Raw genomic sequence first — 27,840 nt, 5'->3', positions numbered from 1 at the left:
TTACAACATTTGCAATATTCACAGTTGGTTCCCCAGTCCAGATGATTTCACACGAGGGTTTAGGTGTAGTAAGTAGACAGTTCTGCACAGAGTTAGGTGAGGCTCATTCCATGGCACGAGCAGCGTCCAATCCACAAGCACAATCCATTACATTTCAAGGGTCAGTCAGTTAGGTGCATTGTCACACAACCCAACTTTTATCCATGTCGGCCAAGCTCGCGGAGAAAGATCTCGCTAGAGACACACTACTGTGCTTGAATTAACTAATGGCGCACAAGGTCAGCCGCTGCACTATCAGGGACAGAACACAGTCTCCAGATACCGACCGCATTTTGCTGTCGCTAAACCGTCGGAACTATCTGTGAACGACTCTGTCCCGAATTATGCGCTCGAAAGACTCTACAAAGTACGCATCCCTGATGGAACAAGGTGGCCACATTTCACTTTTGGGATACCTGGTAATTACCTCGCGACACTCCAGCATTAACAATAGACCACTCTGATAAAATACTAACCGACTAAACCTTAGCAGGTACGTACAGTACCTACTAAGAAGAAGAATAGCAGAGCCCCATCTGGGGCCCCTGGTTCTCTGTCGGCCTACCACATGTAACAGATACCTACTAACCTACGGATATGTTCAACCTGCTAGCGTACCTGGCAAACAAGGGCCGAATATTTACCACAAAGTTGCTTTTTACCCCATCCCCATTTTTGTTTCCACCTTTCCCCATGGCTCATGGCTCTTATGGTCCATGGTCACGGTCCATGCCATGTTGACGGGCATCTTGGAATCCTTCTAACCCTCCCAGGACCCCAGCCCCGCGAGTCCCTAGGTTTTCCTCTCCCCCCCATTTCCTAATTCAAGTATCGACCCGTGGCGTAGTCTTGTAGTCGCTGGCACTGTACACAAGGTACTCTGGCAATTTTTCCATCCATGGTAGGCACTCGACACAGTACCTTTTACTGATTCTGTGTCCCTACGTGCCTACCTTAGTGCCTAGTGCCTTCTCTAACTGCTTGGATCCCCGTAACCTGGTGTCAACAAGTGGAGGCATATTCCCAATGGATACTCGGTAGGAAGGAGCAGTGCATTAGAAATGTACGGTAGGTACATCCTACCTACCATCCCATCCGTTCAATGCCTGCCTCCTAGAGTACCCAGTCCCAGTCCCAGTAGTTGAGTAGAAAGATAGGGCCTGAGATCCATACCATTCATTCATTTCAAATCCATCCACTCCCCCAGGTTTTTCGATTCACTTCATGTTCCGCACTCTTCCTCCTCCGAATACCACCAGCTGCTGTCTGCTGTACATATCTACGCCTCAGCTCTGACTGACCTCAAAGTAACATTGCCAATCAAAAGGTACCTCTGTTACAACAACATCCTTCTCGCTCGGTCTTACTGGTCACACCCCTTGACACAAACGACGACTGAACATCACCTCCGCTTCTTCTCTTTGATATCGCGCACACACAACCTCGCTTGAACGACTACCAAAGTCAACAAAGTCAAAACCCCTCCAAGTAACGCGGTATTTCAACGGGCCGCATATTTAGGCACGCTCTTTTCGCATTAAGCTTCGAGGTTCCCAGTTCGCTGCATTTGCGCATCTGACCTGCGCCCACGGCCATTCTCGATATTGTTCCTTACCTGGACGAGCACAGTGTAGAGATCTTAACTATTCCTGTCGCCGCCTTGGACGGCCATTCGACGCTTCATATCGAGAAGCGAGTACCAGTATACGAAATATTGCTGGCAAATTGTCTGTTCGGAGTTGCGCGTGTGTAACTGGTGCCTGGCTCACACCCTAATACGACCGATACCACATTCACATCCTCCGTCTCTTCAAACTTGTCTTTGGTAGCGCATGTCATTTTTCCAAGTTTGATCACATATATTCACATCAGCGCGTGATTAGCGATCGACAAAAAGGCCCGGAACACTTCAACCTCGCGAGGGGCCATGGCGAGTTGAGCAACGACCGTCAACGCGACAACGATGACCACAGCTACGCAGCAACAGCAGCACCAACCACCACAACCTCATCTCGGTTTTATTGTCGATACATACGATCCGGATGATGTGGTTCCTCGAGGGAGCCCCCTCATGACCCCGCTTCGTCCCAAGCTCGAGCCGTCTCCAAGTCCTCCTCCAGAAATACCTGCAACTCAAGTCAGTCTTAGTACTTCCTGTATCGGCGGTCGCGATAAGTCTAATCGCCATAAGGTTCGTCCAACTTCTGGGGACGCTGTTCTAGTCGCTTATCTCGACAATGGACGTGATCCTGAAATCGCTCGCGCAGCCGGTCGCGAAAGTCTTCCATGCGACGAAGAATCGCCCGACGAAGACGCTCAAGATAGGTCCGCGAGCGAGAATCTCATGAGCGGGCCGTCGCTTCGGCACCTTGCCGCAGGCGCACTGCAAGCTGCTTCAATAGCTACAGCGCCATCCACCCTCGCAGCTGCAGTACCCAAAACGATACCCGACATATCGATACCAACCGGTCAGCTTTCTATTCACGATGAGCCTCCAGTTACCGCCTTATCTACTTCGCGATATGTTTCTACCAACAGAGTTGCATCACCACTAATCCCACCCAGCGGGCCCTTGCCGCCGCTTCACGGAGTTCGTGCGCCAGTCGGCGAATCCAAGGAGACGATACCCTCACAGTCTCTTCCATCTCTCCGTTCCACTTTTGGAGAACTCAGAGATCTGGCTCCCGAACATTTACCCGAACAGGAACTTGGACGTGTCCCTTCAGGGCCATCCTCAACTTTCCCTGCCTCGCCAGCTGGAAATATTGGGCATCGCTTCAGTGTAAGCACTCTCTCGTCTTCACCTTGTTCACCACCCGAAGGTTATAGAACACTTTCTCCGCATTCTGCTCCAAGCGCGAGTATTCACTACTACGCAACAAATGGCACTCATCCTCGAGCCCCGACAGAATATAGTAGCAGTAGCAATGCTGGTGAGACTCCAAATACCGATCATTCTGTTTCTACGCCCGCCACTTCTACCTCAATCAACTCCGCATCTATCACTGATCGCATGAGCATTGATGGCATCACGCATCCGCAACATATGACCGGCTCCTACACATGCACAGTTCCGGGGTGCAATGCTGCTCCATTTCAGACTCAGTATCTCCTCAACTCTCATATGAATGTGCATTCATCAGCACGACCGCACTATTGTCCAGTAAAAGGGTGTCCAAGAAGTGAAGGAGGCAAGGGCTTCAAGCGCAAGAATGAAATGATAAGGCATGGTTTGGTTCATGATTCTCCAGGATATGTGTGCCCATACTGCCCTGACAGGGAACATAAATATCCACGACCGGATAATTTACAGCGGTACGTCACCTTGCAAGCTCAACTATGATTTGATTGCATCTCCAACTCTTAACTCGAATATTGACAATGGTGGCCATAGACACGTTCGTGTTCATCACCCAGACAAAGACAAAGATGATCCACAACTGCGAGATGTACTCGCTCAACGACCAGACGGACCCAATCGTGGTCGGAGAAGACGTGGACCACCCACGTGAGCATTCACAACGCGACTGGTAACGGTCTTTCTATCTTCGGTTTTGGTTGTCGATAAACGAGGAACGATTTTACGACATCGCTATGAGGCGCAGTCTTTGTTATGGAGTTATATATGAACAAGTGCCTACCGAGTGATAGGTTGGGGAGGCTTCTTTCTGGTCTCACTTCTGTTCCCAAAAGATTTTGGCCCAGTGGCGTGAGCCTGGGTGAGAGCAGACTAGGCGTTTTGGATCTTTGGATACCCACGGTTGGGTCAATCTTTGTCGTCTTTTTTTTTTACCCTCCTCCTACGGGAGTGTACCATTCATGCTGGAATGGCGTTGGCTAGCGAATAGCGTTTATTATGTTCAGTTTTTGATATGCAACACATGATACCCTCATTATCGTCTTATTACTTTCGCATATTTGTGTCTTTCAGCGAGTATATGCGCGTGTTGACTTCCTGATGTGATCTTGGACATTTGGGAGCTGTCTATAAGAGTGCCCAAGACCCAACATTGACGGGTCCGTCGCTGTGAATTTCTATTTCAATGCACTCTCCTGGTTGAGATATGCCCATACTCTCAACCACCAGCCACATACCCTCACGTTGTATTCTTGCCGGTTCCATGTCTAACTCTGGGGTTCTCACAATGGATTTGAGCTCCTCGTACTCGCCTTCACCTGATGTTGCAATCGTGTTTCGCTCTGGGTCCCAGCCGTGAGCCACTGAAACTCGGACCATGAGAGTGGATGAGGACCGGTTGCTAAGATCCAAGCCAGTGCTACTAACGCTTCGTGCAGTGATGCTGATCCGAGTTAACCAGGAAGCTGAAATCTGTGCCCGGCGGACTTCGGCTCCATCGGAAAGTCTAAAGGGGGTGAGTGTCTTGCGCAACCTCCCCGCAGCATCGGCGGGAACAGGCTGTACAGCCACATCTGTCATGGATGAGATGCGAAGGAAAAAGTCGGCAAGCTGTCCTGCTTCAAAAGTCGAGCATGCCAGGGTGTAAACTCCCGCATCAACGTGCGGAATGTTTGCCACTGCGCAACCCCTCCGGTATTCTCCAGATGAACCTGCCAGATCGCGAACCTTGAGTGTCTGAACTCGCTTGCCCTGAGACCAGACCAAGTCAATGTGGACGTGGACATCCTGCATATTGGTTGAAAGTAATATGGAAAGAGGGCCTGCTTGAGCAAGCGATAATTTGTACTGCGGGTTGAGAGCGTATGTTGTACAGGCTGCGCTACCCCCTGCGGATCTTCTGGTCCACGATCCAGTTACTTCTTTTACGAGCGTCATTGCATCCTCGGCCTCCTTAACTGCAAGTTGGCTTTGTGATAGAAAAGAAAGAGTGAGAGTGTAGTCGGGCAGTGGAAACTCGTGCTGATCAATAACAACGGTGTATCGCTTCTTTGGACTCGTGTCAAAACGTGCAAGGGTTTGTGGCGAGTCGACATAAGGTCCACGGTAAATGTCGCCATCGCTGATTTGCACCCTATGGCCATTGTTGTCAAATATGAGGATGCTCATATAGCCAAGCTGCCCAGAGACGGCTGCCATGGTGTCGGTCCTGTTGCGAGAGATATCGAGCTCAGCATCCACAAAGTGTCTGCTGACGAGGATCCAGACAGGTCCACCCGTGGGTGATTGCAGCGAGTATTGTGGATTTCGGACTAAGGATGAAGACAACTCTGGATTCGGTATATGCCAGGTGAAGTGGTGATCCTGTCGGTGGGGGAACAGCGATGGGTTCCAGTTGAGATACATGGATTCAAAGTGCTGGAGAACATCTTCGAGAGTCATCCAAAACGAGCCAGCGGCAGTGGGTGTAACTCTGTTTCGAGAGTCTATCGTTTGTGGTGCCAGCTCAGTCTCGGGACGTTTTGAAATACCTCCTTTCCAGACTGGCCCATCACACCAAGGATTCTTGACCAAAAGTCTCCGGCTGCCATCTACAACGTCGAGGTCCATGATAGCATAGTCGTGTTCGCCAATCAAGCCAAGGAGGTCCTCCTCTTCATCCGAGATTCTTCCAGTACCCAGTGTGACGACAACATTCTCAAAATCATGCCCATTCTTTATTCGTGTCCACAGTTTGTCGATCTCCAGGTCTTCTCTATACAAGCAATTGAAAGGTGAGTCCACGTTGTAGGGTTAAGGTGAAGCAGGGGGGTGCGAAGGACTTGTGATGTCAGGGTTCCAAAACAAAAATGAGTGCTCACCTTTGAAGAAACATCTGTTCAGGAATCCAACCCGTGAGTACCCACAAGTCTGTGCCAGAATTACTCCCTGGAAAGTCATAGCCGCCTCTTATTTTGAGGTAGGCTTTCTCTAGAAGGGCTGGCCAGATCAGCTGCGGGTTCAGTCGGTCAACGACGTAGAGAGTGCGGTCGGTGATGGAGGAAGGGAGCCGCTCGTCGATAGTAACACGGCGAAAGCATCCGTTGAAGTACAACTTCAGTATGTATTTGCCCGAAGAGGAAACTTTGGGTATTCCCCGTGCTTTGTCAAAAGGGTATAAAATGGAGGATAGGACCTGTTCATTCCTGTTAGTACATTGGACAAGATTAGGTTTGGCGATGGTTTTACCGAGTGTCGACCAGTCAAGATGCGCATAGCAGCGCATAAACTGGCGACCACCGAACAATCAGTTGTCACATCCTGAACAAGATCACAGCCGCGGCTTGAGTTCATCAAAGCATCGTCATCTAGGTCAAGGTCCGGATGAAGGTCTCGTGGGCGCTTCCACCCACCAAAGGTAGCATCCTGTCTAGGCGATAACGTGAAGGTAGCATTGTCGCTGTGCCAAAGTCAACGAACCATTCGACATGAGACTTGAACATTTCACCTTACGTAAAAGGTTCCTCTCCTGGGGGAAGTTCAAAGTCCTTGCTTGAGGGCTCATTTGACCACGGAGGAAAGATATTGCCGTGAAGGCGTGAAGTTCGCAATAGGACACTAGGCGTCTGTGTGAGTTGGGCCTTGAGCTTCTCTGCCTGAGCTATGAGTTGTTGACATTTCTGGCGCAGACGACTGGCATCTTTCTTAGTAGGAGCCTCTCCAGCAGCTCTCATATACAGCTCGGCAGCCTGTACAGTGTAATCGAGGGCCGCTTGGCCACTCGATGTTTGAATGAGAGACTCAGTGGCCTATGGTATAGGGTTAGTGAAATTAATTAATGAAGTCATTTTGGGCGATCTCAAGACAGAGAAGATGGAGATGATGACGGCGGGATATGGAGTAGTGAATTACTTATAGGAGTGGACTGAATTGACTTACCTGAGCTCTCTTCTCCATCGCCGTTGTATTATAACATGACCTCTTAATTCAAGGTAAGTTTAATTCTCGTCAGTCTGAGTTGACAACCAAACACTCTCGTTAACGAACCCCGCGGTGGGGGCTGAAATGATGGCAGTGCTGCGCCTGTCGCATTCTCCACTTGTATGATGCTCTAGGCAATCAAGGTTGAATCGAGTCAGGTACGGTGAGTACTAGAGAAGACTACCAACACTGATCAACCGCCTATGACATATCCGTGAATAATAGCATCTTTTCATATTTGAAGAGAGACAGACCACTATGCTGAGGGCGTCCATGATTGTTGATAATAAATCTCTCTGAAAAGCACTCGCCAGTTCCAGTTTAAAGAAGGTCAAGTGAGATAGTAACCCTGTGTAAGCATGGAAGATATGGTTTGTTTCTACTTATATATCTATTATGCATATTCAGATGCTTGATAAACGTCATGATGCAAGTTACCACGTGCAGAGACAGGTAGTTCAATACAACAAGAGGTAGCATTTGGAGTTCCGGGTAGGTAAACTGAGACTAACCGAGGTAGGTGCCGTGTCCTCCGAGTCAAATCACAGGCGGGGATTCAGTGAATCTGCCGAGACCGGTGGACTCGAACCTCGGCCCTGGACCGGTCGCAGGCCCGTTCAATCTTTTGATAACGGTATGATGCCCTGTTCAGGGCCCATGTAAAGGTCACGTCCGACCTTGCGACAAGACATCAGCATAGACATAGACCTGGTCCATAGTTTGTCTCTACTTGCTCTACAAGAACTTGACAATCATCGCATTATGGCTGCGCAATCGAAACCTGAGATTTCCCCTTGGGGTCGCGCCGTGGCTGGCGCTACAGGCGCTGTTCTGGCCAACGCGCTGGTCTATCCTCTTGACATGTAAGTCTTCATTTCCCATCTCCTGCTCAGTATATGCGCATGCTAACGATGGATAAAACAGTGTCAAGACTCGTCTCCAGGTTCAAATCAAGCCAGATCCTAGCAAAGAACCTTCCCCGACCGACGAACCACACTACACCTCGACATGGGATGCCATCTCGCGAATCGTTGCCGATGACGGCATCAAAGGTCTCTACGCCGGTATGAACGGTTCTTTGATCGGAGTTGCGTCAACCAACTTTGCCTACTTCTACTGGTACACCATTGTCAGAACGCTGTATCTCAAGTCACGCAAGACAGACGCGAACCCTTCTACCGTCGTGGAGCTCGGTCTAGGTGCTATCGCAGGAGCCATTGCACAAGTCTTTACAATCCCTGTCGCAGTGGTCACCACGCGCCAGCAAACAGCCAGCAAATGTGATCGCAAAGGTCTTATGGCCACAGCTCGGGAGGTCATCGATGGCCCAGATGGTGTATCAGGTCTTTGGCGAGGTCTCAAGGCCAGCCTGGTCCTTGTTGTGAACCCTGCCATTACTTACGGCGCGTACGAGCGACTGAAGGAAGTGATGTACCCTGGCAAGACCAGCCTGAGGCCAGGGGAGGCATTCTGTGAGTCTGCAATCAGGAGTTTCTACCAGAACTAGACTAACCGTGATTTCAGTGTTGGGTGCTATGTCTAAAGCACTTGCGACGATCGCCACTCAGCCTTTGATAGTGGCCAAGGTCGGCCTTCAGTCAAAGCCACCCCCAGCTCGCAATGGCAAGCCGTTTACCAGTTTCGTTGAGGTCATGAAGTTCATCATAGAACATGAGGGCATGCTGGGGCTGTTCAAAGGCATTGGGCCCCAGATTCTTAAGGGACTTCTCGTCCAGGGTATTCTGATGACAGCAAAGGAGAGGTAAGATGAGCCGATTCCCACTGAAACCGCCGTTCGCTGACATATTTATGCTTGTAGGGTTGAGCTGATGTTTATCCTCCTGATTCGATATATTAAGTCCATTCAACTCCGCAAAATCAGCCGGGCTGCCGAGAAGACTGCTGTGGCAGCAGCTGCCCACAGCGTTGCTGCACAGCCTGTGACAAGCACTTAGATTAGGGCAACAGCCGGCGAAGACTAATCATGACCAACATCGTCAACTGTTGAGAGGAAGGGTTTTTGCAAAAAGTGGGAATAGAAACGGATAGGTAGGTGTTTTTTGTTTGCACATTTCTCCAGTAATTAGCGTTGAATTCTTTACTGTGACCTTAGTAGTGATTGTGAGCTACGTCGAGGCTGCTCTTCCTACCTTGTTACATGACCATCTGCCTAGAATTCTAGGGTTTCTTTACATATCAATAGAAGCCATGCAATCATTGATTGATCATCACACTTGTCGTTCCCATAAAGTGTAACATAGTAGTACTTATAGCGTGTGTCATCTTTGTTTGGTGGCTGACCTATACAATCTCGTATTTGGGTGAGAGATTCGGAGCAGCTGGTGAAATGCATCAGCATGTATGCAAGTAGAGCCGCTTGAAATAAAACAGTCATAGTAGCCCCTCATAGAGTTAGCAGTAGGTCGATATCGAGTAGTACGTACCTCGACTAAAAGTGGAGCCACAAAGCACGTGCAGGCTACCGGATTAGGTCTGGCAAACGGGCTCCTTCCCCTCTAGGGCTTCCTCAGCGCACATTTTACCTTTCACCTCGCAACTTCGTGATCCGTCTCCGTCGACACAGGGAATCAATCAGCAGCAATGGCGAGTACGTGGGAGCCTCAGAAAATAACGAAAAGAAGAATTAGAGGTCACTGACACTGCCGCAGAGTCAAAGAACAGCTCCCAGCACAACCAGTCGCGCAAGGCGCACCGGAACGGGTATTTATACCGAAATTCATCAATGACGGGCGATCGCTAACTCGGGCGTAGAATCAAGAAGCCCAAGACTTCCCGTTACCCTTCTCTTAAGGGTACCGACCCCAAGTTCCGACGAAACCATCGACATGCTCTTCACGGCAACATGAAGGCCCTGGTACGCCCACACCTCCGATCAAAAACGATACCGCGGATTTGAACAGCTGGCTAACAACCCTAACAGAAGGAGGCTAAGGAGGGCAAGCGCGAGGTCGTCTAAGCACCCGGCAAAGGAATATTGAGGCGTCAATTTGGAGCATTCGCATTGCTCGGTTACGGCATACACACGATAGAACCTGCGCAAATGAACGATGGAAAATACCATACGATTAGCCCGACCAAAAAAGGTGGTGGATGCCGATACGTACGTCTCGGCGAATGATGCTGTGACAGTCCCGAGTAAAGCATGTTGCTTGGTTTCCAGGAACATGAGGTAGAATACTGAACACTACTGCCTGAACTCCAAGCTGCAAGTCCCAGTTCTACAAGTATATTTGTTGGTGAAGTGCTGTTTGTATTCGTGCCTTTCCTGTATCATGGCACGTATGGCGATTCATTGGATTTGGTTCAGCCATGTGATGCCCTAGTGAAATCATGTTGCTGGTGCGACAGCAACTGGTTTGTGTTCGCCTTTACACAATTCAGCGCTATTGCAGGAGCTGTAAAACGAAGTGACTTATTGAAATTCTTTCTCAAAAGTCAACATTAGACTTCAAAAATCGCAATACCGTCAAATATCTTTTTTGTCAGTTTAATTCCGTAATTATCAACGTTCCTGATCGACAGGCCGTAAGAGATAGTGCATCAATCTATCTGCTTGTTTGATGCTATCTCAAATGCTATCTATCATATATACCTAGTACGGGAAATCATCTCTATGCACCTAGGAAATGCCTATGTAAATGTATGCAGATAACAAACAGCTACTAGCCAGCTGCCGCTTCTACTAAATTGTTCCATGTCATTGCAACTGCAAGCTCCCCATCCTACGACGCTTTTGCCACCATAAACTCTCGAGCGCCTCAGGCAACTGTGTATTATCGATGTAAATCCGATCATAAAGACAAGGATTAATGGTCTTTTTTCCATCGCTGATAGGCTTGTGGGCCCTTTACGGTGGGTGGCCCCATTTGGGTAAGCCCAGGGGCTGAGGCCTTCGCTGTGAAGAGAGGAACACGAATCCTAACTTTTGCTCACGACCATCCCACTGTCCTTTGACGAGTTCATCGCTAAAGGACGACGGTCCGTTACTTTATACAACGGCGGGATTTAATCAGGAATACTGTGGCCTGCCTGGAAGCAGACTTCGTCCTTTCTTTGCCCACCAACTTACATACCTTTGTATACTCGGTACGACTGTCCGTCCCCTTCCCACCCCTCCCGCCGTTGCTTTCTCCAAGTTGTCGTCTGGTTGAATGGGATAAACCTTCCATTCAATCCCTATTTACAAACGTCGTCTAACAAATCTGCAGCACTGTCCATCGCCTGGCTAATGTTCTAAATTTCTTGCCTTGCTTGAAGTCTTAAGCTCCTTTGAGGTCAGCCGGTCACTGCAGGAGTCGACAGACGATTCTTGTCACGTTTTATCATATTCCGCGCGCTTTGCCCTTACGACCTTATAAACTTTAACCCACCCCGATAATGCACAACATGTCTGGAAACCACGTCATCGGAAACAGGAATAGTACTCCCGAGGCTAACAACACCTCAACTTTGCGACCACCTTCTTCGAGAGCTATTGGCTCCGGACACTCACTTCGCGCCTCAGCCGACATGGCATCACTCACTGGCCCTTCTCCGTCCAACCGCATTCGACCGTCTTCAGACTTTTACGGTCAGGCTCAGCAGAATCTTGGCCCGAACAATGCCGAGTCAGACTCTCAGGACAAGATTGCTCAGCAATGGATTGCCGACATCGATCAGTACGAGACGACACTGGAGGAGATGGCTGCCGCGACCCTCGATCAGGATTTCAAGGACGAGCTCAGCGCCATCGAGCAATGGTTCCGTGTCCTGAGCGAGGCTGAGCGTACTGCTGCCCTGTATGCTTTGCTGCAACAGACAACCCAAGTCCAAATTCGCTTCTTCATTCAGGTGCTTCAACAGATGGGTAAGAATCATCCGCTATCAGGGGTCCTCTCTCCTGCTAGTTTCGACAAAGGTATGAAAGATACCAAATCGAACTTACATCATGTCTAACACAGTCGCAGATCCCATGTCCAACCGTCTTAGTGATGCTATGAACAAACTGAATGTCGACTCTGCCCGGAACTCCATGGCGCGGAGCTCGGTCATCGCCCCATCAACCAAACGACACTCCGGACTCGATCCCACAACCATCAGTGCCATGTTCCCCGACGCCGCAGCTGCTATCGCGACCGAGAAGGCCAAATTCACCCAGCAGACTGGAAACCCACCTTCATCGAACCGCAACAGCATCGCTCTGGATCATCGATCATCCATGGCCGCCCCTTCCATCAGTGCGCCTCAGGATGGTCGTGATGCCGGGCCTGCTGGTTCATCGCCTTGGAATAGTGGCGGGAACGGAGACACCTCTGCCAAGCCATCATCTAGCCAGACACCAATGGGCCAATTCGTGCAGCCGACACCTTCAGGTGGTCTTCGATCACCCCGTCCCCAGTTGTCGAGCAACAATACGATCCAGCAAACAACACTCAATGCCCCTGATAAAACCCCTGCAGATCTGCCTTTGCTGTCACCCTACAATGCTGGCAGCGGTAACTGGGCTTCTATGGTCAACACACCAATGACCAGTACTTTCAATGCAGCTGCCACTGGTGGTAATCAAGCTGACATGGTTGCTAATGCCACAGCCATGAAGCTTGCGGCCCTGTCGACAGTCAACAACCGGTTCGCACTTGATGATGTACGAAAGTATCGTCGTGCTAGATCCAATGACGGAACACCGGGTCAGAACCCTGTGCCTACTGGTCCCCAGCCTGGCATCAATATGCCGAATGCTAATGTGGTCATGATTAACGAGCATGGACAAGTACTCAGCCGGGAGCAGATCATGGCTCTTCAAGCGCAGCAGAGCCTCGGTATGGGTGGCCAGCGTTCTCGTCCTAGCTCTCCTGGGCTCGCCATGCAACCTGGCCTTGCTCACATGGCCCCTTTTACCTCACCGCAAAACAATGGCTTCCTCAGCGCATATGATGTGTCGTCGCCACTGTTGAGCGCTGGCATGCAATCTGTCAACATGGGTAGCCTTGGTATGGGAGGTCATGAGGGTTATCTGTCAGACCATTCTGACATGGTCCGTGGACGATCTCCCCGTGGGCGTCGGGGCAGCTCGAAGCCTCCGGAGGATCCTACCGACCCAACCCTTCTACAGGACATCCCTAGCTGGCTGCGAAGTCTTCGTCTTCACAAATACACCGACAATCTCAAGGACATGAAGTGGACGGATCTCATTGAGCTAGACGACAAGGCTCTTGAGGAGCGCGGCGTGAACGCTCTCGGTGCGCGCCGAAAGATGCTCAAGGTCTTCGAGCAGGTCAAGGGTAAGCTTTTGAAATAGTCTTTCGTCTAACAACAAGATATACTAACTTCCTCGCAGAAGCCAAAGCCGATGGAAAACTGGGCTAGAAACACCGTGACCGGGCATGCACACATAGAGACCTTCAAAAGTGGATTGTGGGGTGGTTTGTTTTCTTTCAGATGGTGCTGTATTTCCTTCAAGTTTGTGGCTTGTTCGTCTTTGTAATTCAGGGAGATGAACGTCAACCTGTGCAACTTGGACCAATAGTCGAGCGCGAGAACGACGAGTTATCGCGACGTGATGAGTTGATAGTAACGTCTTGTGTCTTATTTGCAATATACTGTTTATTTATTCCAGCATCCATTTGCAAAACCCGTGAACTTTCAGATGCTGCTATGATTTCTTAGTCCAGGCTGTCTATGACACTTGTTTCACAATGTACATCGATGGACCTTGCAGACCCTTGATTACGAGCGTAGGGCCAAACGGCTCAAGTAACAAGAGACGAGCAATCGGGTACCTGGGCGCCGATCCTACTGGGGACTCTGAGGCAAAAAGCTAATATCGGATGACTATGCAAGCATTGAAGTAAGGTTCCACTGTGAAACAAACTCTATTGTAAAGCGGAGAGCGCATCTTCATCAATGTTCCATGGAAGTTCTCAGATTTCCCATCACAATATTCCTTGTAATTCACGTCACTCGCTACTATTCAATATTGGAGAACGATTTGGGTCTTGCATGCACTCAGGTCTGACACGGACTGGCGAAGCACGTGACCTGCGACTGAGCCACAATATATGCGCCACGTCTTAACACCAATCGTTCATACCCATCGCCGACTTCAAATCAACAGCATCAACAATACAGCTTCATTGGAATTTCAAAATACTGATATGCAAGATGTCAGGGGATATAAATATGGATATGATGGAAAGGTTAGTACTCCCATATTTTCCGAATGACAAAAAAAATTACATACTGAACGAGACAGGCAACACGAGAATGCTTCTGATGCAGATTCTGACTTGGAGGAGTTGGAGGATGATATCGCCAAATTTGACCAGACTGTTAGGAACTTTATAAATGAGCAACGCGACGAAGTTGTCCCGCCCTCGGCAAATCGCTCTGGCCTACGTGGGAAGGGAGCTCGAGGCCCGCGAAAAGCAGCCAAACCGAGAGGCGACATCACAGCGCGACTGTCAAAGGTGAATCAGGCTTTTCTGAGCGGTGACTACTCCCTAGCGCTGGACCTTGTATTTGAAGTCATCAGAATCAATGCAGAAACACATCAAGCATGGACAACCTTGGCTTCCATCTTTGGCGAACAGGGCGATATGAGCAAGTCGTTATCCGCAATGGTTTACGCTGCTCACCTTCGCCCTAAAGATGTCAACGGATGGCTCCGATGTGCATCATTCGCATTGGAGAATACTAGCGACGATGAGGCTGGGAATCTCAATACCGCAAGACTTTGTTATTCTGCCGCGCTACGCGCTGACCACACAAACCTGGACGCAAGATTAGGCAAGGGTCTGGTCTGTCACAGGCAAGGTCATCTTGCTGCTGCTATTTCCGACTATAAGGTTGTGTTGAAGCATCGTCCTTACGATCTTGAAATTGTCAGAAAGCTTGCAGAAGCCTGCGTTGATAACAAACAAGCAGAAGCAGCTGTTCCGAGCGCAATCGCAGCCTACAAGCGTTTCTTTGACCACGAGAAGAAAGAAACGAGCCTCGAGATGATAGAATCACCGTGGACTGATATCGGAATTTACGTGGAGTTGTTTGCTTCAACCGGCCGTTATCAGGATGCCATCCAAGAGGCGAAGGCGCTGGCTAGATGGGTTCTGGGACGAGAGTCCGAGGGGTACTGGAATAACTGGCACTCCGATGACCGCGAGTGGGACATGGATGATGAAAGAAGAACAGGTGTTCCAGAATTCAGAGCTGGGCTTTGGAGCACCGACCTCTATGGCCGGTCATTTCCTTTGGACCTTCGTGCCCGTCTGGCGATATACAGATTTCGACTTGGGGATGAGGAAGAAGCCATGGTAAGCAGCCAGAGCGTTATGAACGAAGCCATACTAACAATACGATAGAAACACCTGTGGTGGTTTGATCCTGAGTCCGTCATTACGAGAGACTTCGCCAACGAGTTTCCCTTCTTGACTTTTGATCTTGCAGAGGAATTGGCTCACCGTGGTCACACCCCATTGGCGATCTCATACTACCACGTACTTCGCGACTTACCCGGTGATGCCGATGCAACAATCCTTCTGCAGCTAGGACGATGCCATTCTGCCATTGGCGAGAATGCAACCGCCGAGGAGTATTTTCTGGCTGCGATTGATGCGGATGAAGACAACATTGACGCACGTATCGAACTGGCCAACATGTATGAAAAAGCAAGAGAGGAAGAAGAGGCTCTTATCCTGGCAGCTGAGGCAATGGCTCTTCGAGAGATCCGGGACCGGGATCACAATAATGAAAGCGGCCAAGACTCAAGCACGGCAACTGAACAGCCCAGCCGACGAGCTCCACGACGAACTCAAGCTGTTCCTCGTAGGACAGATGCTTTTGGAAAGCGGCTTATTACGAGACGCTACCGACCAAAACGATTGGCTGGTGCAGAAAAGCGTCGACAAGAGGAACAGGCGCGTGCCGTAAAGTTGGCGGAACAGTACGAGATTGTCCAAGATCTCCGGCAAAAGATTAAAGGGGGTTGTCAAGATTTGGTTCCAGAGTGGATGGCCTCTTCAAAAGAACTTGTGGACGACTTCCGATCAATCAAGAAATTCTATACTTGGGATAAGTATTTACATTTCTTAGGACCAAAGAATCATACGCAACAGCAAGAAGCAGGCCAACCACAGAACGAACTGTCTCAGATGTATGAGAGACTAGCGAGAAGTGAGTGTGCTGAACCCTGAGGATATATCATTTACTGATTTTGAAATTTGAACAGCCCTCGCACCTCAACCAGACAACGGGAACGGAGAAGCAGGTTCTTCAGATCTCGAGAGCCATCGGGGTATTTCATTCAACAACTGGCTCGATCTATTTCTTGATTATGCCATTGGTCTCGCTATCGCACATAGGCGGGACGAAGCTTATCAAGTGTGTGAAGCTGCTCGAGATTCAACTGCATTCCAAGCTCCGGAGCACGGGTTTATCATTCATATTGCTTGGAGTGGTAAGTAAATAGTGCTACAACGTTTCAAGGATACTAACTTTCGTAGTTTGTGCTATTTACACAAGCGATGAGGAAAAGTGCATCGCAACTGCTCGCCAGCTTATGAGGGATGGTGCAACCTCTGATTCGTACCGCATGTTTGCTCTCGTATCAAACTTATGCCAATCTCCTGTGTCCTGGTACACATCCGGACCGGCGCAAAAGTACATCCTCCGTCAGATCAAAGCCATGGATGAAGCCTATGGCGAAAGTGAGCCCAACGAAGATTCAGCCAAGAAGAGAGAGCCATCGCTGGATGCTTGTGTGCTGATGCTTTACGGGCATATTCTGTTTACATCAACAAGCTACACATATGCTCTAGGTGAGTAACTGTTTCTGTCCTAGCGTACCTCGACTAACATTTCGTAGGATACTTTCTCCGATCTCGAGCCCTGGACCCAGACAATCCCATGGTGAATCTAAGCCTTGGTCTAGCGTATGTTCACTATGGATTGAAACGCCAATCAACTAATCGCCAGTACCTATTGCTGCAAGGCCAGTCATTCTTGTCGCGTTATGCCGAACTAGGTTCCTCAAGCCCTGTCCAAGACAGTAGTCAAAACAAGGCAGAGGCGTACTACAACTTGGGTCGCCTTTATCAACTTCTTGGTATAAACTACCTAGCTCTAGAGTACTACTCGAGAGCAAAGAAGGTATTGCAGAGTCACAGGGGGCACGCAGACGCTCTTGGAGGACTCGAGGTAATGATAACAAGTAATGAACATGTATTACTGGTGATTAATCAGAACAACAAGGCATTGCCTTTGTTAAAAGGAAGGATCAAGCTGTAGTTATGAGGAGGCTATTATCAGAATACCCAGAATAGTTAGTTTAAAAGTAATGGAGGTAGACTACGTGTAAAATACCAACCATACCTGGGGCCAGTCATATGGCCAGAATGTCATCGTATTCTTTTGTTTGATAGACTATTCATTCACTATTAATTCCGTCAAACTCTTCTCATCTTTGAGTAGTGACGAAAGATATAACGTCTCTGAACTATAATATGGTTGTTGTCTCGCATATGCACTGCCTAACTATCACTAGGAATGGGAGAGCGTAGCTTATCGATAGACCGACCACGAAATCCAGGCATCGCAATGGGTTATCTGCAATTTACATAGTATAAATGTGAAGCACACGATGTCTTGCCTTTGTTGGAACGCGAAAGTAGGTATCATTTTGAACTCATATATGCTATCATTCTACAATTTGGAGAAAACACCCTTGCAGGCTCCCCTACCCAGCTGGATCAGTGTGCTCTTCGTCCTCATGTAGGCTGAGATGCCCTCATGGCCGTTCTCCAAGCCTATGCCACTCATCTTCCAACCTCCAACAGGCATCTCCGCGGGAGATTCACCCCAAGTGTTAATCCAGGTAATACCAGCGTCGAGCTTTTGAACGACTTCTTGCGCCAAGCCGACGTCAGAAGAGACAACACCAGCAGCAAGTCCCATTGGGGTATCGTTGGCTCGGGCGATGAGGTCTGATAGCCACTCTTGACGAGGGCGTCCCTGTGTCTTATAAGGCATAATGCACATGACTGGACCAAAGATCTCTTCTCTCGTCACGCGCATGTCGTCGGTGCAGTTGGTAAAGACAACGGGGTGAACCCAAAAGCCGTCAGAAGTTGGCTGTGGCATGCTGGCCTCTTGAGAACCATTGAATAGAACCTTGGCCTTGTCCACTGTGCGACCGTGTTGAATGTACATTTTGACCTTCTCCTGTTGTGCGGCGCTAACCATGGGACCGAAGTTGGTCTCGGTCTTTCGTGGCAGACCCATGCGGATTCCCTCTCGACATCGCTGGACAATGGCTTCCTCCACCTGGGAGAGAAGCGTGTCTGGGACAAACACACGGGTTCCGTTGGTGCACACTTGACCGGTGGAGAAGAAGTTGGCGACCATGGCGGTGTCGGCCGCGTCCTCCACGTCGGCATCAGGTAGAATAACGAGAGGGCTCTTTCCTCCCAGCTCCATAGTAACACCCTTCATATCTGTGACTGCTTGGCTGGCAACCTTGCTGCCTGTGCTTACTTGACCGGTGAAGCTCACCTTGGCAATGCCACTATGAGCCACGAGGGGTGCGCCTACGGCGATACCGTCGCCGTATACAACATTGAATACTCCTGGAGGGACACCAGCCTCAATGTAGATTTGGGCGAGTGTTTCGGCATGAAGGGGTGTGACCTCACTGGGCTTGTAGACCATACAGTTACCAGCGGCCAGGCATGGCGCTGACTTCCAGAGAGCGATCTGAATGGGATAATTCCAAGCACCAATGCCAGCACAAACGCCAAGGGGCTCATGGGTTGTAAGGACAAAGGCGTCCGGGCGAAGACGAGTGTTTTGGCCAGGAAAGCTGCCTGCGGCCATGTGTGCGTAGTACTCGAGAACGTCGGCGCCGGTTACAACGTCAACGGTCGAAGTCTCTGACCAAGGCTTGCCAGTATCAAGCGTCTCGGTCAATGCAAGCTCATCATTGCGCTCACGTAGGATAGAGGCCGCCTTGAGGAGAATGGCAGCACGTCGAGGAGCTGGAGTTTGGGACCAGGCAGGGAACGCAGCTTGGGCAGCTGCGACTGTCTGGTTGAGTTGTTCTGATGTGGTGGTGTAGATAGTTGCAAGGGGTTTTGCGTTGCTTGGATCGACCGATACAAAAGTATTGGATTTTGACGATGACTCGGGCTGAGGTCGTCCCGAGTGGAAAGTGTGAATATCGGATGGGAACGTCATTGTAGCTTAATTTGAGTGAGTAAGATGGAAGTAAGATCACGAAACCAAGTAGAGAGGAAGAAAGGCACGAGATCAATCAAAGTAACAGTAAGGCAAGTAAGATCAGAAGGGTATGAAGGTACTCTGAATCGTCTGGATCTGGATCTGAATGAATGTTCTATTGTAGTATGTGGGGATGGGTGTAAGTGAGATAATAAAGGCTGTAGGGATGATAGCAGGTGCAAACATGCAAGTGCCGTCAAGACCCGTTATTAACTGATGCCGGGTACCTTCCTCATCTAGAAAGCTACAATGACGTGGGCCCGAGTCATACTGTGAAAACACGGTATAGCTGATTAGCCAATGAGAATACAGCCGAGCATCGTGAGCAGTACTGTGCAACGGTTTCTATTCAACCAACATGACAGACGAAGGACAGAACAAAAGAGTAGGACAATCGACCTTCATTTTCTATTCTAGTAATGGTCTTGTAAACAGTTGTTTTTGCGTTTATGACGCCTTGTGCAACGTGAAAAGATGGTAAACTCTGGAGTCTGGATACTTACTACTATACAAGCAGAGCAGATAGAAAAGAGCATGACTCGAGCAATGCTTGAAACATGTTTATGAGTTGCAAAAGACCAACCACCTAGGATACCTGTGCCGCGAATCCTCTGAGGACGGAGCGGGCGAGTGTACTACTGCGCGATGAGAATACAGATTATCAGACCACCTACGGTATCTGCATTGTATTGTGTAGTCGTTGCTGTGCAGAAAAACTGGAGGAGAAATCTCTACTGCGAATGATAAACCACACAACAAAAAGAGCCCAGTTCTCAGCTCACCTGCAAAGATAATTCAGAGAGAGTCTAGACATTGCCGAACAACGCCAAGGCTGAGTGGCTGCAGAGTGGATATCTTGTGGGTATGTTCACGTCATTATCGAGGTAGCTACAGGTAGCTATAGGCGACTAAGGTAGGCTGGCAGTACCACACCACACCTTGAGCTTCGTTCAGCCCGAGCTTCTGAACCTTTTATCTTACAAGACAGTGTTATTTGCCATTGATGAGTTAGCTTCAAAGACTTTGCTGTGATGGCGATAATGAACATCATCCCATTCCATCACTTGTGATACCCTTGAATTCTACAGCTCTCTCCTATTGACCTTACTGCCCGGATATACCGGATGAAGCTTGTGAACAGAGGAGGAAAAAATAGAAGAAGAAAAGAAACAACCAAGGGACCGATGAATTCTGCGGAGCACACTGTTTAGTCCGACTATCCAATCACCCATAGCTCAAATTCGATCTTTGGAGAATATCGATCTGACGAGCATATGCTACCCCAACCACGCTTTACCTAATTAGTATGCTAAGCAGCACTTCAAACTTGGCATCCTCCTCCACGGCACATGGCAGGGATGGCTATGTATGGGGTTTTAGTGGTGAACCGAACCGTCCCTGCAGATAATGGGTACCTGTCGTCTGTACTGGATACTGTACATGTATGGTAACCAACATGGTGGGATTCAAGTGAATTTTTATTGATAACGATGGACGCACGAAACCAGAACAGGAACTTATCGTGCATTCATTCGGAAAGCTGACAGTATTGTCGGCACGGGTAACCGAGGCCATGCATCCGTCCGTGATTGTGCTGTGCCGTCTGTCCGTGTCTTGAGGGATTCAAAGAGTGAGAGTACATATGTTGGTACCTTTGTTATGCCTGGTGAAGATGGAATACTAAGTCAAGTCCCTACTAACCTGGTATGAGAAGAAAGGGTTAGCTGGCGAGAAAAAAAAGTCAATTCATCCTTTACCTACTGCAGTTACCTTGAAGCGGTACATGCGGCAAACAGGGAAAAATTGAGACTCAGTCGGCGCCTTCCTTGCCTGCCTGCTGTGATCCGGATCCGGGTCCCCATTTCTCTACCCCATTTCTCGCCGTCAGAACGGCCCCACCTTGCACCGTTCAACCCAGCAACTCTCAGATAAACGCTTGCAAAAGTCAACGCTCGTGTCGCGGCTGAGGCGTCAGGACAGTACAGTATGAGTGCCGAATAGAGTGCAGCGACAGAGTTTTTCCAGCGAATGACCATTCCCTGATATGCGTTGTCAGATTGTGCAGAGCTATCAGGAACTGACAGGGCAAATTAACTTTTAGGAAACAAGCTATTTACCACCAAGATAGGTAGGTAATCACCCTGCCCTGTCTGCCCTGTCAGTTCCTACGCGACAGCAAGACAATTGACCCAAGGACAAATACACAACGTCATACGGATTACGGACATTACAGGATAATGACTTCGGTATCACCAAATCCAGATTCCCGAAGTCGGTGAAGACCGCAGAACATGTTTTCATCTTTGACAGTATTTTTTTTGGCCCTTTTTCACCGGCCAAGACCCCGCTGCGGCTAGCCTCGTTCCTGTAACTTTGATAGCCAAACCAGCTTTCTCCCTGGACTCCTGGACTCGCTACGTTAGTTCGTCCTCGCCGTCGCCGTTCGGCTTCTCGCTGGCTGAGGTAGTGTTTTTGATCCACCCACCACACAAGCCTTGCTGCATAGCAGTGTGCTCGTCCCTCGAACCAATCAACATCATGTTTCGTCCACCAGACGCTACTTTGTGCAGCCATGAGAGTACATCAAGTCCTGGCTGGGCACCATGTGGTTCAAACCAATTGACACTGTATACCGTCCCCGAGATCCCTTTCGCGATCTGGGGCCCCACCTACACCTGATGGTCGTCCATTTCAAAAACATGTTGATCGCCTCGACTCTCGACTACAAGAGCTCTGACTTTTCTAGTCTTGAGTCGTATCTCATTCCTCTTCAGCTCCTCTTTCTCAACTTCAATCGATACCCCTTTCCTGTTTGAGTTGAGTCCTCATCTTGGATACACCTTCATTGAACCTTTATCCTACTTACTACACCTACCTACCTTACATCCACTTATACCAACCTTCACCATGACCACCGAGTTTCTTCCCGCTTCCGCCAGCTCTGCTTACGATTACATTATCGTGGGTGGTGGCACGGCTGGTTGTGTTCTGGCCTCTCGTCTCTCTGCTTACCTCCCTGAACGCAAGGTCCTTGTCATCGAGGGTGGTCCCTCAGACTTCGGTCTTAACAATGTTCTTAACCTTCGAGAGTGGTTGTCTCTCCTCGGTGGTGACCTCGACTACGACTACCCCACAACTGAGCAGCCTAATGGCAACAGCCATATCCGACACTCACGGGCCAAGGTCCTCGGTGGTTGCTCTTCGCACAACACCCTGATCTCTTTCCGTCCCTTCCGCCACGATATGGACCGTTGGGTCGCCAAGGGCTGCAAGGGATGGGACTTCGAAACCGTCATGCGCAGCGTCGACAACTTGCGCAACCAGCTGAACCCCGTCCACCCCCGCCACCGTAACCAGTTGACCAAGGACTGGGTCAAGGCTTGCTCCGAGGCCATGGGTATTCCCATCATCCACGACTTCAACCACGAGATCTCAGAGAAGGGCCAATTGACCCAGGGTGCCGGCTTCTTCTCCGTCTCTTACAACCCCGACACCGGCCACCGCAGCAGTGCTTCCGTCGCTTATATCCACCCTATCCTCCGAGGCGATGAGCGACGCCCCAACCTGACGGTTCTTACCGAGGCCCATGTCTCCAAGGTCCTTGTCGAGAACGATGTCGCTACAGGCATCAACATTACCTTGAAGTCCGGCGAGAAGCACACTCTCCATGCTCGCAAGGAGACCATCCTTTGCGCCGGTGCCGTCGACACACCCAGACTCCTCCTTCACTCTGGTATTGGCCCCAAGGCTCAGCTTGAGTCTCTCAACATCCCCGTTGTCAAGGACATCCCCGGTGTTGGCGAGAACCTTCTCGATCACCCCGAGACCATCATCATGTGGGAGCTGAACAAGGCTGTCCCTGCCAACCAGACCACCATGGACTCTGATGCAGGTATCTTCCTTCGACGTGAGCCTAAGAATGCCGCTGGCAACGACGGCGATGCTGCCGATGTCATGATGCACTGCTACCAGATCCCCTTCCACCTCAACACAGAGCGTCTTGGATACCCCAAGATCAAGGATGGTTACGCTTTCTGCATGACACCCAACATTCCTCGTCCTCGCTCTCGTGGTCGCATCTACTTGACCTCTGCTGACCCTACTGTCAAGCCCGCTCTTGACTTCCGCTACTTCACCGATCCTGAGGGGTACGATGCGGCTACTCTTGTTCATGGTATCAAGGCCGCCCGTAAGATCGCCCAGCAGAGCCCCTTCAAGGAGTGGCTCAAGCAGGAAGTTGCCCCTGGCCCCAAGATTGAGACCGACGAGGAGATTAGCGAGTACGCCCGTCGCGTCGCCCACACTGTCTACCACCCTGCCGGTACCACTAAGATGGGTGATACCGAGCGGGATGAGATGGCTGTTGTCAACCCTGAGCTCAAGGTTCGCGGCATCAACAAGCTCCGAATTGTCGATGCCGGTATCTTCCCCGAGATGCCCACTATCAACCCCATGGTGACGGTGCTTGCTTGCGGTGAGCGGGCTGCTGAGCTCATTGCCGCAGAGGACGGCTGGAAGCCCAAGCACTCCCGCCTGTAAAGCGTTTCGGATGGTTTCCTGATCCTCCGCGAGCGACCTGGCTTGAGGGAGTTGTTGTTATGGATATCTGTATGATTAAATGATTAGCGTATGATTGCATTCTCGTAGCGAGTATAGTATTGCTGCCGCACATAGGTAGTTGGAACAAAAATAAAACAATCCAAACCAATTCTGTCACTTCTCGGGAGTATTGGGCCCGATTTGCCGTAACTGTGCCCACTGTTTCGGATTGGTGTCGGGTTGACATTGTCCGACTTGCCCAGCTTCTGGACTGCCTCAGTTAAACAGGCACAGCGGGCCGGCCGTTTTCCACCACTTAATTAATTCTGCCGAAAGTCTCAGCTTGCTGTGTCTGGTCCCAATGGACGCTCCAACAAGCGCCAGAGATTAGCCGTAGTGGTTGACTCGATATGGATAATGTGAATCTATTTGCCATTGATGAGATTGAAGATGCATGCTGATATTGACATATTCAACGCCAATACTAATGGGGGAATCCGAAATTCCTGGGTGTTGCATTATTTGCAAGGTTTTGTTTGATTGCTTTTCCGCATCATGTTCCCGGTGGTTGATCCATCTGAAATACCATAGCAATGATAATGGATAATCTATGTGGCAACATGTCACATGAGGGGCATGGATTATTGATTATAGCATCTAACGTTAAATGGTATATAGACAATTAACTCAAGTCTGATAATTAACCTCAGCCCGATTCTTATCATGCAAGTTGCCCCTTCACAAGTCTCATGTGGCCATTTCTTTTGTTCTCTGGCATCTCGGTCACCAGTAGACGGACGATGGCCCGTAGAGCCGTGCACCCATCACTTGCTCCAAACGGAAAAGTGTGGGGTATTGCCGGGGTTTCGGGACGGAACGTTGAGCAAGAAGAGAATGGTTCGACGGATGACAGGCCCGAACTGCGCGCTGTAAGATCCATTCGTAGTTTGCTGGCAGGGACCCTCTACTCCTCCATGGGGAACATCGACAGATTCTCCTCCGGGAAGATTGATGAGACGAGATGGTCTTAGCAGAGCCCCGGTCCGGCCAGCCGCCTGCTAAAAAGCTCACTCAGTAGCAGTATGTAGGGCTAGTTTATAGAAGAACCGTTGCGAGCTTTGTGATGGTTTCCTTTGCTCTGGTCTTTGCTTTCGAAACCTTACATTTTGATGAACAAGTTAATTCAACGCACCTCTTCGTACATATGGCCGAGACACACGATTTACAGTGCATTTCCGTTTTCTTTTTGAATTATTAACAAAGGCTCGGTATAGCACAGCGTTGGTTTGAATCTTGAATCTTGAATCCGCTGTCAGCACCTGCAACCAACACCACGACACGACGCGGTGCTACACAACGCAACGCAATTCAACTCAACGCAAACATGGCCACACCAACAGTCGATCTACCGCCTACCTGTGAAGAAGAGGTCTCCGCGCCCATACTGGATCACGCTCAAGGCTTGGTATCGGCGATTGGAGTAGCAGCTGTGGCAGCTGTGGCGGTAGGAGATGGCCTCACAAGTGGACTCGGATATACCAAGTCAAAAGCTTTCCAGGGTCACATGGGGCAAGAAGATGGCCAGATCTATCAAGTAGAACATCAGGATGCACGAGAGGCAAAACAACAAAGGAGCCTAAGAGAAGCGCAGGAGAAGTGGGATGCTGCAACCATGGGAGCGGCAACAAGGGTCGAAACAGTTATAGCGGCGGACGGAGTAGGAGGAGGCGGAGGAGGAGGAGAGCCAGAAGATGGAGGAGGGCCTGAAGGGGTGCACCTTCCGCCTAGAAAAGGCGCTGATGCGGCAGGTCAACAGGTCAGAGCTGCTCTTTCCCGCACCCGCCTTGGCCGTTCGAACCCCTCCATCTCCAGCTCCGGCTCCAGCTCCAACTCCAACTCCAACTCCAGCTCAGGCGCATCTTCATACAACACCAACGCCACCACCACTTCAGCTGCTGCAGCTTCGCAGAGCAACGCCTTGAACTTTACACAAACTGGTCGCATTACAAAATCTCGCCATCGCGCCTCTCTTTCAGCCCCGATCGCGGCCTCACTAGTTACCGCTGCCATTACAGAAAGTGCCAGGTTATCCTACGAGGCAAAGCTCACTGCGGCCCTCGCTGCAAGTATACCTGGCAAGATGGTCGGCAGCCATTCGAGCACGACAACTACGGCTTTGCCCTCACTAAAAGCCAACGGTTTGTCATCGATGTCACCCACTCCCAGGACAAACAGCTCAACACCAACTATAAGCAATTCTTCCATTGACAAAGACCAACCTGTAATTTCCTTCTGGGGCCCTGAACCTATCGCTCTCCCCTCACGTTTTGTACGCATCAAGCAGAACCTCATTCGCGGTCACGAGGCCGAGCTCGAAGCTAGCTGGGCTCGTCTCATTACAGCGCTGCGCAAAGAGGTTAGTCATATAGAAGATCTTGGCGCCCACCTTATTCCCTCAATCGAATTTGGCGATCTTGATGACTCTGTTCAGACTGCCCGTTTCGGGCATGATCTGAGGCGCTATGGTGTTGGAGTCGTCCGCAAGGTTGTTCCCAGAGCAGATACCGATACTGCAGTCCGCGAGACCGTCGATTATCTTGATAGCAAACGGCATGTGAAAGCAAAAGCATTGCAGCAACATGACCCTGCATGCTTCGACTTCTTCTGGACTCCCGCGCAAGTCCGTTCGAGAGCGCACCCTAACGTTCTGAGCGCCCAACGCTTTATGATGGGTCTCTGGGAGACTAGCCCCGACGACCAACTTGTCACACGACTTCCTATTACCTACGTCGATCGCATACGTGTGCATGGGAATAGCGAGAACCAGTCTAACAGCCTCAATGTCCCACCTAATGAACCACCGCAATCTGCCAATGATTGGATACAAGCTTTACAATCCTCTGCAGGTATCACCGCCCAGGTCGATAACGGGTCCCTTGAGCGCTGGGAGCCCGATGGGTACCAGCACGCGGGAACCTATAACCACATCTTCCATGGAAAATGGGAGGATTACGACCCATGGAAATGTACCAGCCGAACATCTGTGACTACTGACCTTTACAATGGTTACGGTGCTTGTACTATCTTCCGCATGTTCCAAGGAATCTTGGCCCTCTCTACCGTCGAGCCTGGGATGGTGCGTCTCTTGCCCTCACCTAAGCTTGCGACAGCTTACTACCTGCTTCGTCCGTTCTTCACAACCAAGAATCCACCACCAGAGAATCGCTCCGGACCTGAATGGGAGGAATATCTTGCTCCCGAGAACTGGAAGTTGCAAACAGAACCTGATTCCATTATTCATGGAGCAGTTCCCGGTCACGCACAGAGAATCACCGAAACTTGGCATCCTCATCTGCATCTAAGAAACAGCATGATCACGTTGCCAACTCTGCAGCCTGGTGACTACATATTCTGGCATCCGGATCTTCCATACTACCTTTCCAGCAACAACTATGGTCTCAAAACGCCCAGTGGCAGTAAGAGTGAGGTAAGCATGCTGGTGTACATACCGGCAGCTCCACTCACGCAAACAAATGCACTTTATCTTGCGCGACAGAGGAAAGCGTTCCAAAGGGGCCACCCCGGACCCGACTTTGACTCCACCGGCAGAGGTATCGTCGAAGAAGATGCTGAAACTCGTCCTGGAGAAAAAGAAATCGCTGAAGTCGGGGGACCATCCTCATTACAGGCCATGGGGCTCGCTCCGTGGGAAGTCGCTGGCACTCGTTCTGGCACACCACCTCCCGAAAAGTCGAAGCCCAAGAGCGAGGTAGATTCTGAGATGGAGATTGATACCGATACAAAGAGTTCTGCAAGCACACCGCCAAATTCTCGAGCTGAAGCGGAGGTTGTGCGTTTGGCTAACATTATCCTTTTCCCTGAAAGATCAATGCTGGGGTATTCTGTGTGAACAAGCAATAACGCTCGTTCTAAAATATTGCTCTTAAGCCACATTAACCTTTTGGATACCTTTTTCCATTGCTTCTTTCAACCTCCAATAGCATACCATCCGAGCTGAGAATTTAGCATATATCTATGAACTCCACCGCGAGATCAAGGGGAAGCATTACACAGGAGTTACGGAGTTAACACGGGAATTCATGTTAGACAGAAATCTTTATCATTGATATACAAAATGCGATTCGTGTCTACCTTCTACAAAAATACCAAGTTTAGTC

At 49.9% G+C, this 27,840-nt stretch overlaps 10 protein-coding genes across 10 annotated transcripts; 7 read left to right on the top strand and 3 right to left on the bottom strand.

Moving 5' to 3' along the window:
• The first annotated feature begins 2,238 nt into the window (after nucleotides 1-2,238).
• Nucleotides 2,239-3,922, top strand: FGSG_05381 (uncharacterized protein). Its single transcript, XM_011325604.1, has 2 exons — nucleotides 2,239-3,354; nucleotides 3,434-3,922. Exons 1-2 carry the CDS (start codon nucleotides 2,384-2,386, stop codon nucleotides 3,549-3,551), a joined length of 1,089 nt encoding a protein of 362 aa, XP_011323906.1. The 5' UTR covers nucleotides 2,239-2,383; the 3' UTR covers nucleotides 3,552-3,922.
• On the bottom strand, nucleotides 3,909-5,889 carry FGSG_12724 (uncharacterized protein). The gene is made up of 2 exons (XM_011325603.1): nucleotides 5,758-5,889; nucleotides 3,909-5,651 (listed from the first exon to the last, which is right to left on the bottom strand). Exon 2 carries the CDS (start codon nucleotides 5,504-5,506, stop codon nucleotides 4,025-4,027), a length of 1,482 nt encoding a protein of 493 aa, XP_011323905.1. The 5' UTR covers nucleotides 5,507-5,651; nucleotides 5,758-5,889; the 3' UTR covers nucleotides 3,909-4,024.
• A 495-nt stretch (nucleotides 5,890-6,384) lies between these two features.
• Nucleotides 6,385-6,832, bottom strand: FGSG_12723 (uncharacterized protein; the record flags this gene model as incomplete). Its single annotated transcript, XM_011325602.1, has 2 exons — nucleotides 6,385-6,684; nucleotides 6,815-6,832. The coding sequence occupies 2 exons, from the start codon at nucleotides 6,830-6,832 to the stop codon at nucleotides 6,385-6,387; spliced, it is 318 nt and encodes a 105-aa protein (XP_011323904.1).
• Nucleotides 6,833-7,533: 701 nt separating this feature from the next.
• Nucleotides 7,534-9,015, top strand: FGSG_05379 (uncharacterized protein). The gene is made up of 4 exons (XM_011325601.1): nucleotides 7,534-7,719; nucleotides 7,781-8,328; nucleotides 8,381-8,618; nucleotides 8,676-9,015. The coding sequence occupies exons 1-4, from the start codon at nucleotides 7,619-7,621 to the stop codon at nucleotides 8,809-8,811; spliced, it is 1,023 nt and encodes a 340-aa protein (XP_011323903.1). The 5' UTR covers nucleotides 7,534-7,618; the 3' UTR covers nucleotides 8,812-9,015.
• A 387-nt stretch (nucleotides 9,016-9,402) lies between these two features.
• Nucleotides 9,403-10,079, top strand: FGSG_05378 (uncharacterized protein). Its single transcript, XM_011325600.1, has 4 exons — nucleotides 9,403-9,464; nucleotides 9,526-9,577; nucleotides 9,629-9,731; nucleotides 9,798-10,079. The coding sequence occupies exons 1-4, from the start codon at nucleotides 9,458-9,460 to the stop codon at nucleotides 9,831-9,833; spliced, it is 198 nt and encodes a 65-aa protein (XP_011323902.1). The 5' UTR covers nucleotides 9,403-9,457; the 3' UTR covers nucleotides 9,834-10,079.
• A 759-nt stretch (nucleotides 10,080-10,838) lies between these two features.
• On the top strand, nucleotides 10,839-13,458 carry FGSG_05377 (VTS1 protein). Its single transcript, XM_011325599.1, has 4 exons — nucleotides 10,839-10,963; nucleotides 11,086-11,774; nucleotides 11,824-13,137; nucleotides 13,194-13,458. Exons 2-4 carry the CDS (start codon nucleotides 11,264-11,266, stop codon nucleotides 13,220-13,222), a joined length of 1,854 nt encoding a protein of 617 aa, XP_011323901.1. The 5' UTR covers nucleotides 10,839-10,963; nucleotides 11,086-11,263; the 3' UTR covers nucleotides 13,223-13,458.
• Nucleotides 13,459-14,035: 577 nt separating this feature from the next.
• On the top strand, nucleotides 14,036-17,137 carry FGSG_05376 (uncharacterized protein; the record flags this gene model as incomplete). Its single annotated transcript, XM_011325598.1, has 7 exons — nucleotides 14,036-14,052; nucleotides 14,109-15,165; nucleotides 15,214-16,024; nucleotides 16,080-16,307; nucleotides 16,354-16,668; nucleotides 16,716-17,047; nucleotides 17,093-17,137. 7 exons carry the CDS (start codon nucleotides 14,036-14,038, stop codon nucleotides 17,135-17,137), a joined length of 2,805 nt encoding a protein of 934 aa, XP_011323900.1.
• Nucleotides 17,138-17,544: 407 nt separating this feature from the next.
• On the bottom strand, nucleotides 17,545-19,230 carry FGSG_05375 (betaine aldehyde dehydrogenase). Its single transcript, XM_011325597.1, has one exon. The coding sequence runs from the start codon at nucleotides 19,079-19,081 to the stop codon at nucleotides 17,552-17,554; it is 1,530 nt and encodes a 509-aa protein (XP_011323899.1). The 5' UTR covers nucleotides 19,082-19,230; the 3' UTR covers nucleotides 17,545-17,551.
• A 2,596-nt stretch (nucleotides 19,231-21,826) lies between these two features.
• Nucleotides 21,827-23,837, top strand: FGSG_05374 (uncharacterized protein). Its single transcript, XM_011325596.1, has one exon. The coding sequence runs from the start codon at nucleotides 22,031-22,033 to the stop codon at nucleotides 23,660-23,662; it is 1,632 nt and encodes a 543-aa protein (XP_011323898.1). The 5' UTR covers nucleotides 21,827-22,030; the 3' UTR covers nucleotides 23,663-23,837.
• Nucleotides 23,838-24,526: 689 nt separating this feature from the next.
• On the top strand, nucleotides 24,527-27,821 carry FGSG_05373 (uncharacterized protein). The gene has a single exon (XM_011325595.1). The coding sequence runs from the start codon at nucleotides 25,047-25,049 to the stop codon at nucleotides 27,570-27,572; it is 2,526 nt and encodes an 841-aa protein (XP_011323897.1). The 5' UTR covers nucleotides 24,527-25,046; the 3' UTR covers nucleotides 27,573-27,821.
• Nucleotides 27,822-27,840: the final 19 nt, after the last annotated feature.

Source organism: Fusarium graminearum, chromosome 3 (genome assembly GCF_000240135.3).
Source record: "Fusarium graminearum PH-1 chromosome 3, whole genome shotgun sequence".
In the NCBI taxonomy this organism is placed as follows: domain Eukaryota; kingdom Fungi; phylum Ascomycota; class Sordariomycetes; order Hypocreales; family Nectriaceae; genus Fusarium; species Fusarium graminearum.
The sequence above is the reverse complement of the archived record's forward strand: the minus strand, read 5'-3'. Positions and strand labels throughout refer to the sequence as shown.

Excerpts from the sequence above, each read along its gene's own strand:
- FGSG_05375 (XM_011325597.1), bottom strand. The coding sequence starts at position 19,081 with ATGACGTTCCCATCCGATATTCACACTTTCCACTCGGGACGACCTCAG.
- FGSG_05379 (XM_011325601.1), top strand. The coding sequence starts at position 7,619 with ATGGCTGCGCAATCGAAACCTGAGATTTCCCCTTGGGGTCGCGCCGTG. Across the intron at positions 8,329-8,380 it reads GAGGCCAGGGGAGGCATTCT|TGTTGGGTGCTATGTCTAAA; the intron begins GTGAGTCTGCAA and ends CCGTGATTTCAG. Across the intron at positions 8,619-8,675 it reads CTGATGACAGCAAAGGAGAG|GGTTGAGCTGATGTTTATCC; the intron begins GTAAGATGAGCC and ends TTATGCTTGTAG.
- FGSG_05373 (XM_011325595.1), top strand. The coding sequence starts at position 25,047 with ATGGCCACACCAACAGTCGATCTACCGCCTACCTGTGAAGAAGAGGTC.
- FGSG_05377 (XM_011325599.1), top strand. The coding sequence starts at position 11,264 with ATGTCTGGAAACCACGTCATCGGAAACAGGAATAGTACTCCCGAGGCT. Across the intron at positions 11,775-11,823 it reads TCCTGCTAGTTTCGACAAAG|ATCCCATGTCCAACCGTCTT; the intron begins GTATGAAAGATA and ends ACACAGTCGCAG. Across the intron at positions 13,138-13,193 it reads GGTCTTCGAGCAGGTCAAGG|AAGCCAAAGCCGATGGAAAA; the intron begins GTAAGCTTTTGA and ends ACTTCCTCGCAG.
- FGSG_05378 (XM_011325600.1), top strand. Across the intron at positions 9,578-9,628 it reads CGCAAGGCGCACCGGAACGG|AATCAAGAAGCCCAAGACTT; the intron begins GTATTTATACCG and ends ACTCGGGCGTAG. Across the intron at positions 9,732-9,797 it reads ACGGCAACATGAAGGCCCTG|AAGGAGGCTAAGGAGGGCAA; the intron begins GTACGCCCACAC and ends CAACCCTAACAG.
- FGSG_05374 (XM_011325596.1), top strand. The coding sequence starts at position 22,031 with ATGACCACCGAGTTTCTTCCCGCTTCCGCCAGCTCTGCTTACGATTAC.
- FGSG_12724 (XM_011325603.1), bottom strand. The coding sequence starts at position 5,506 with ATGGACCTCGACGTTGTAGATGGCAGCCGGAGACTTTTGGTCAAGAAT.
- FGSG_05381 (XM_011325604.1), top strand. The coding sequence starts at position 2,384 with ATGAGCGGGCCGTCGCTTCGGCACCTTGCCGCAGGCGCACTGCAAGCT. Across the intron at positions 3,355-3,433 it reads CGACCGGATAATTTACAGCG|ACACGTTCGTGTTCATCACC; the intron begins GTACGTCACCTT and ends TGGTGGCCATAG.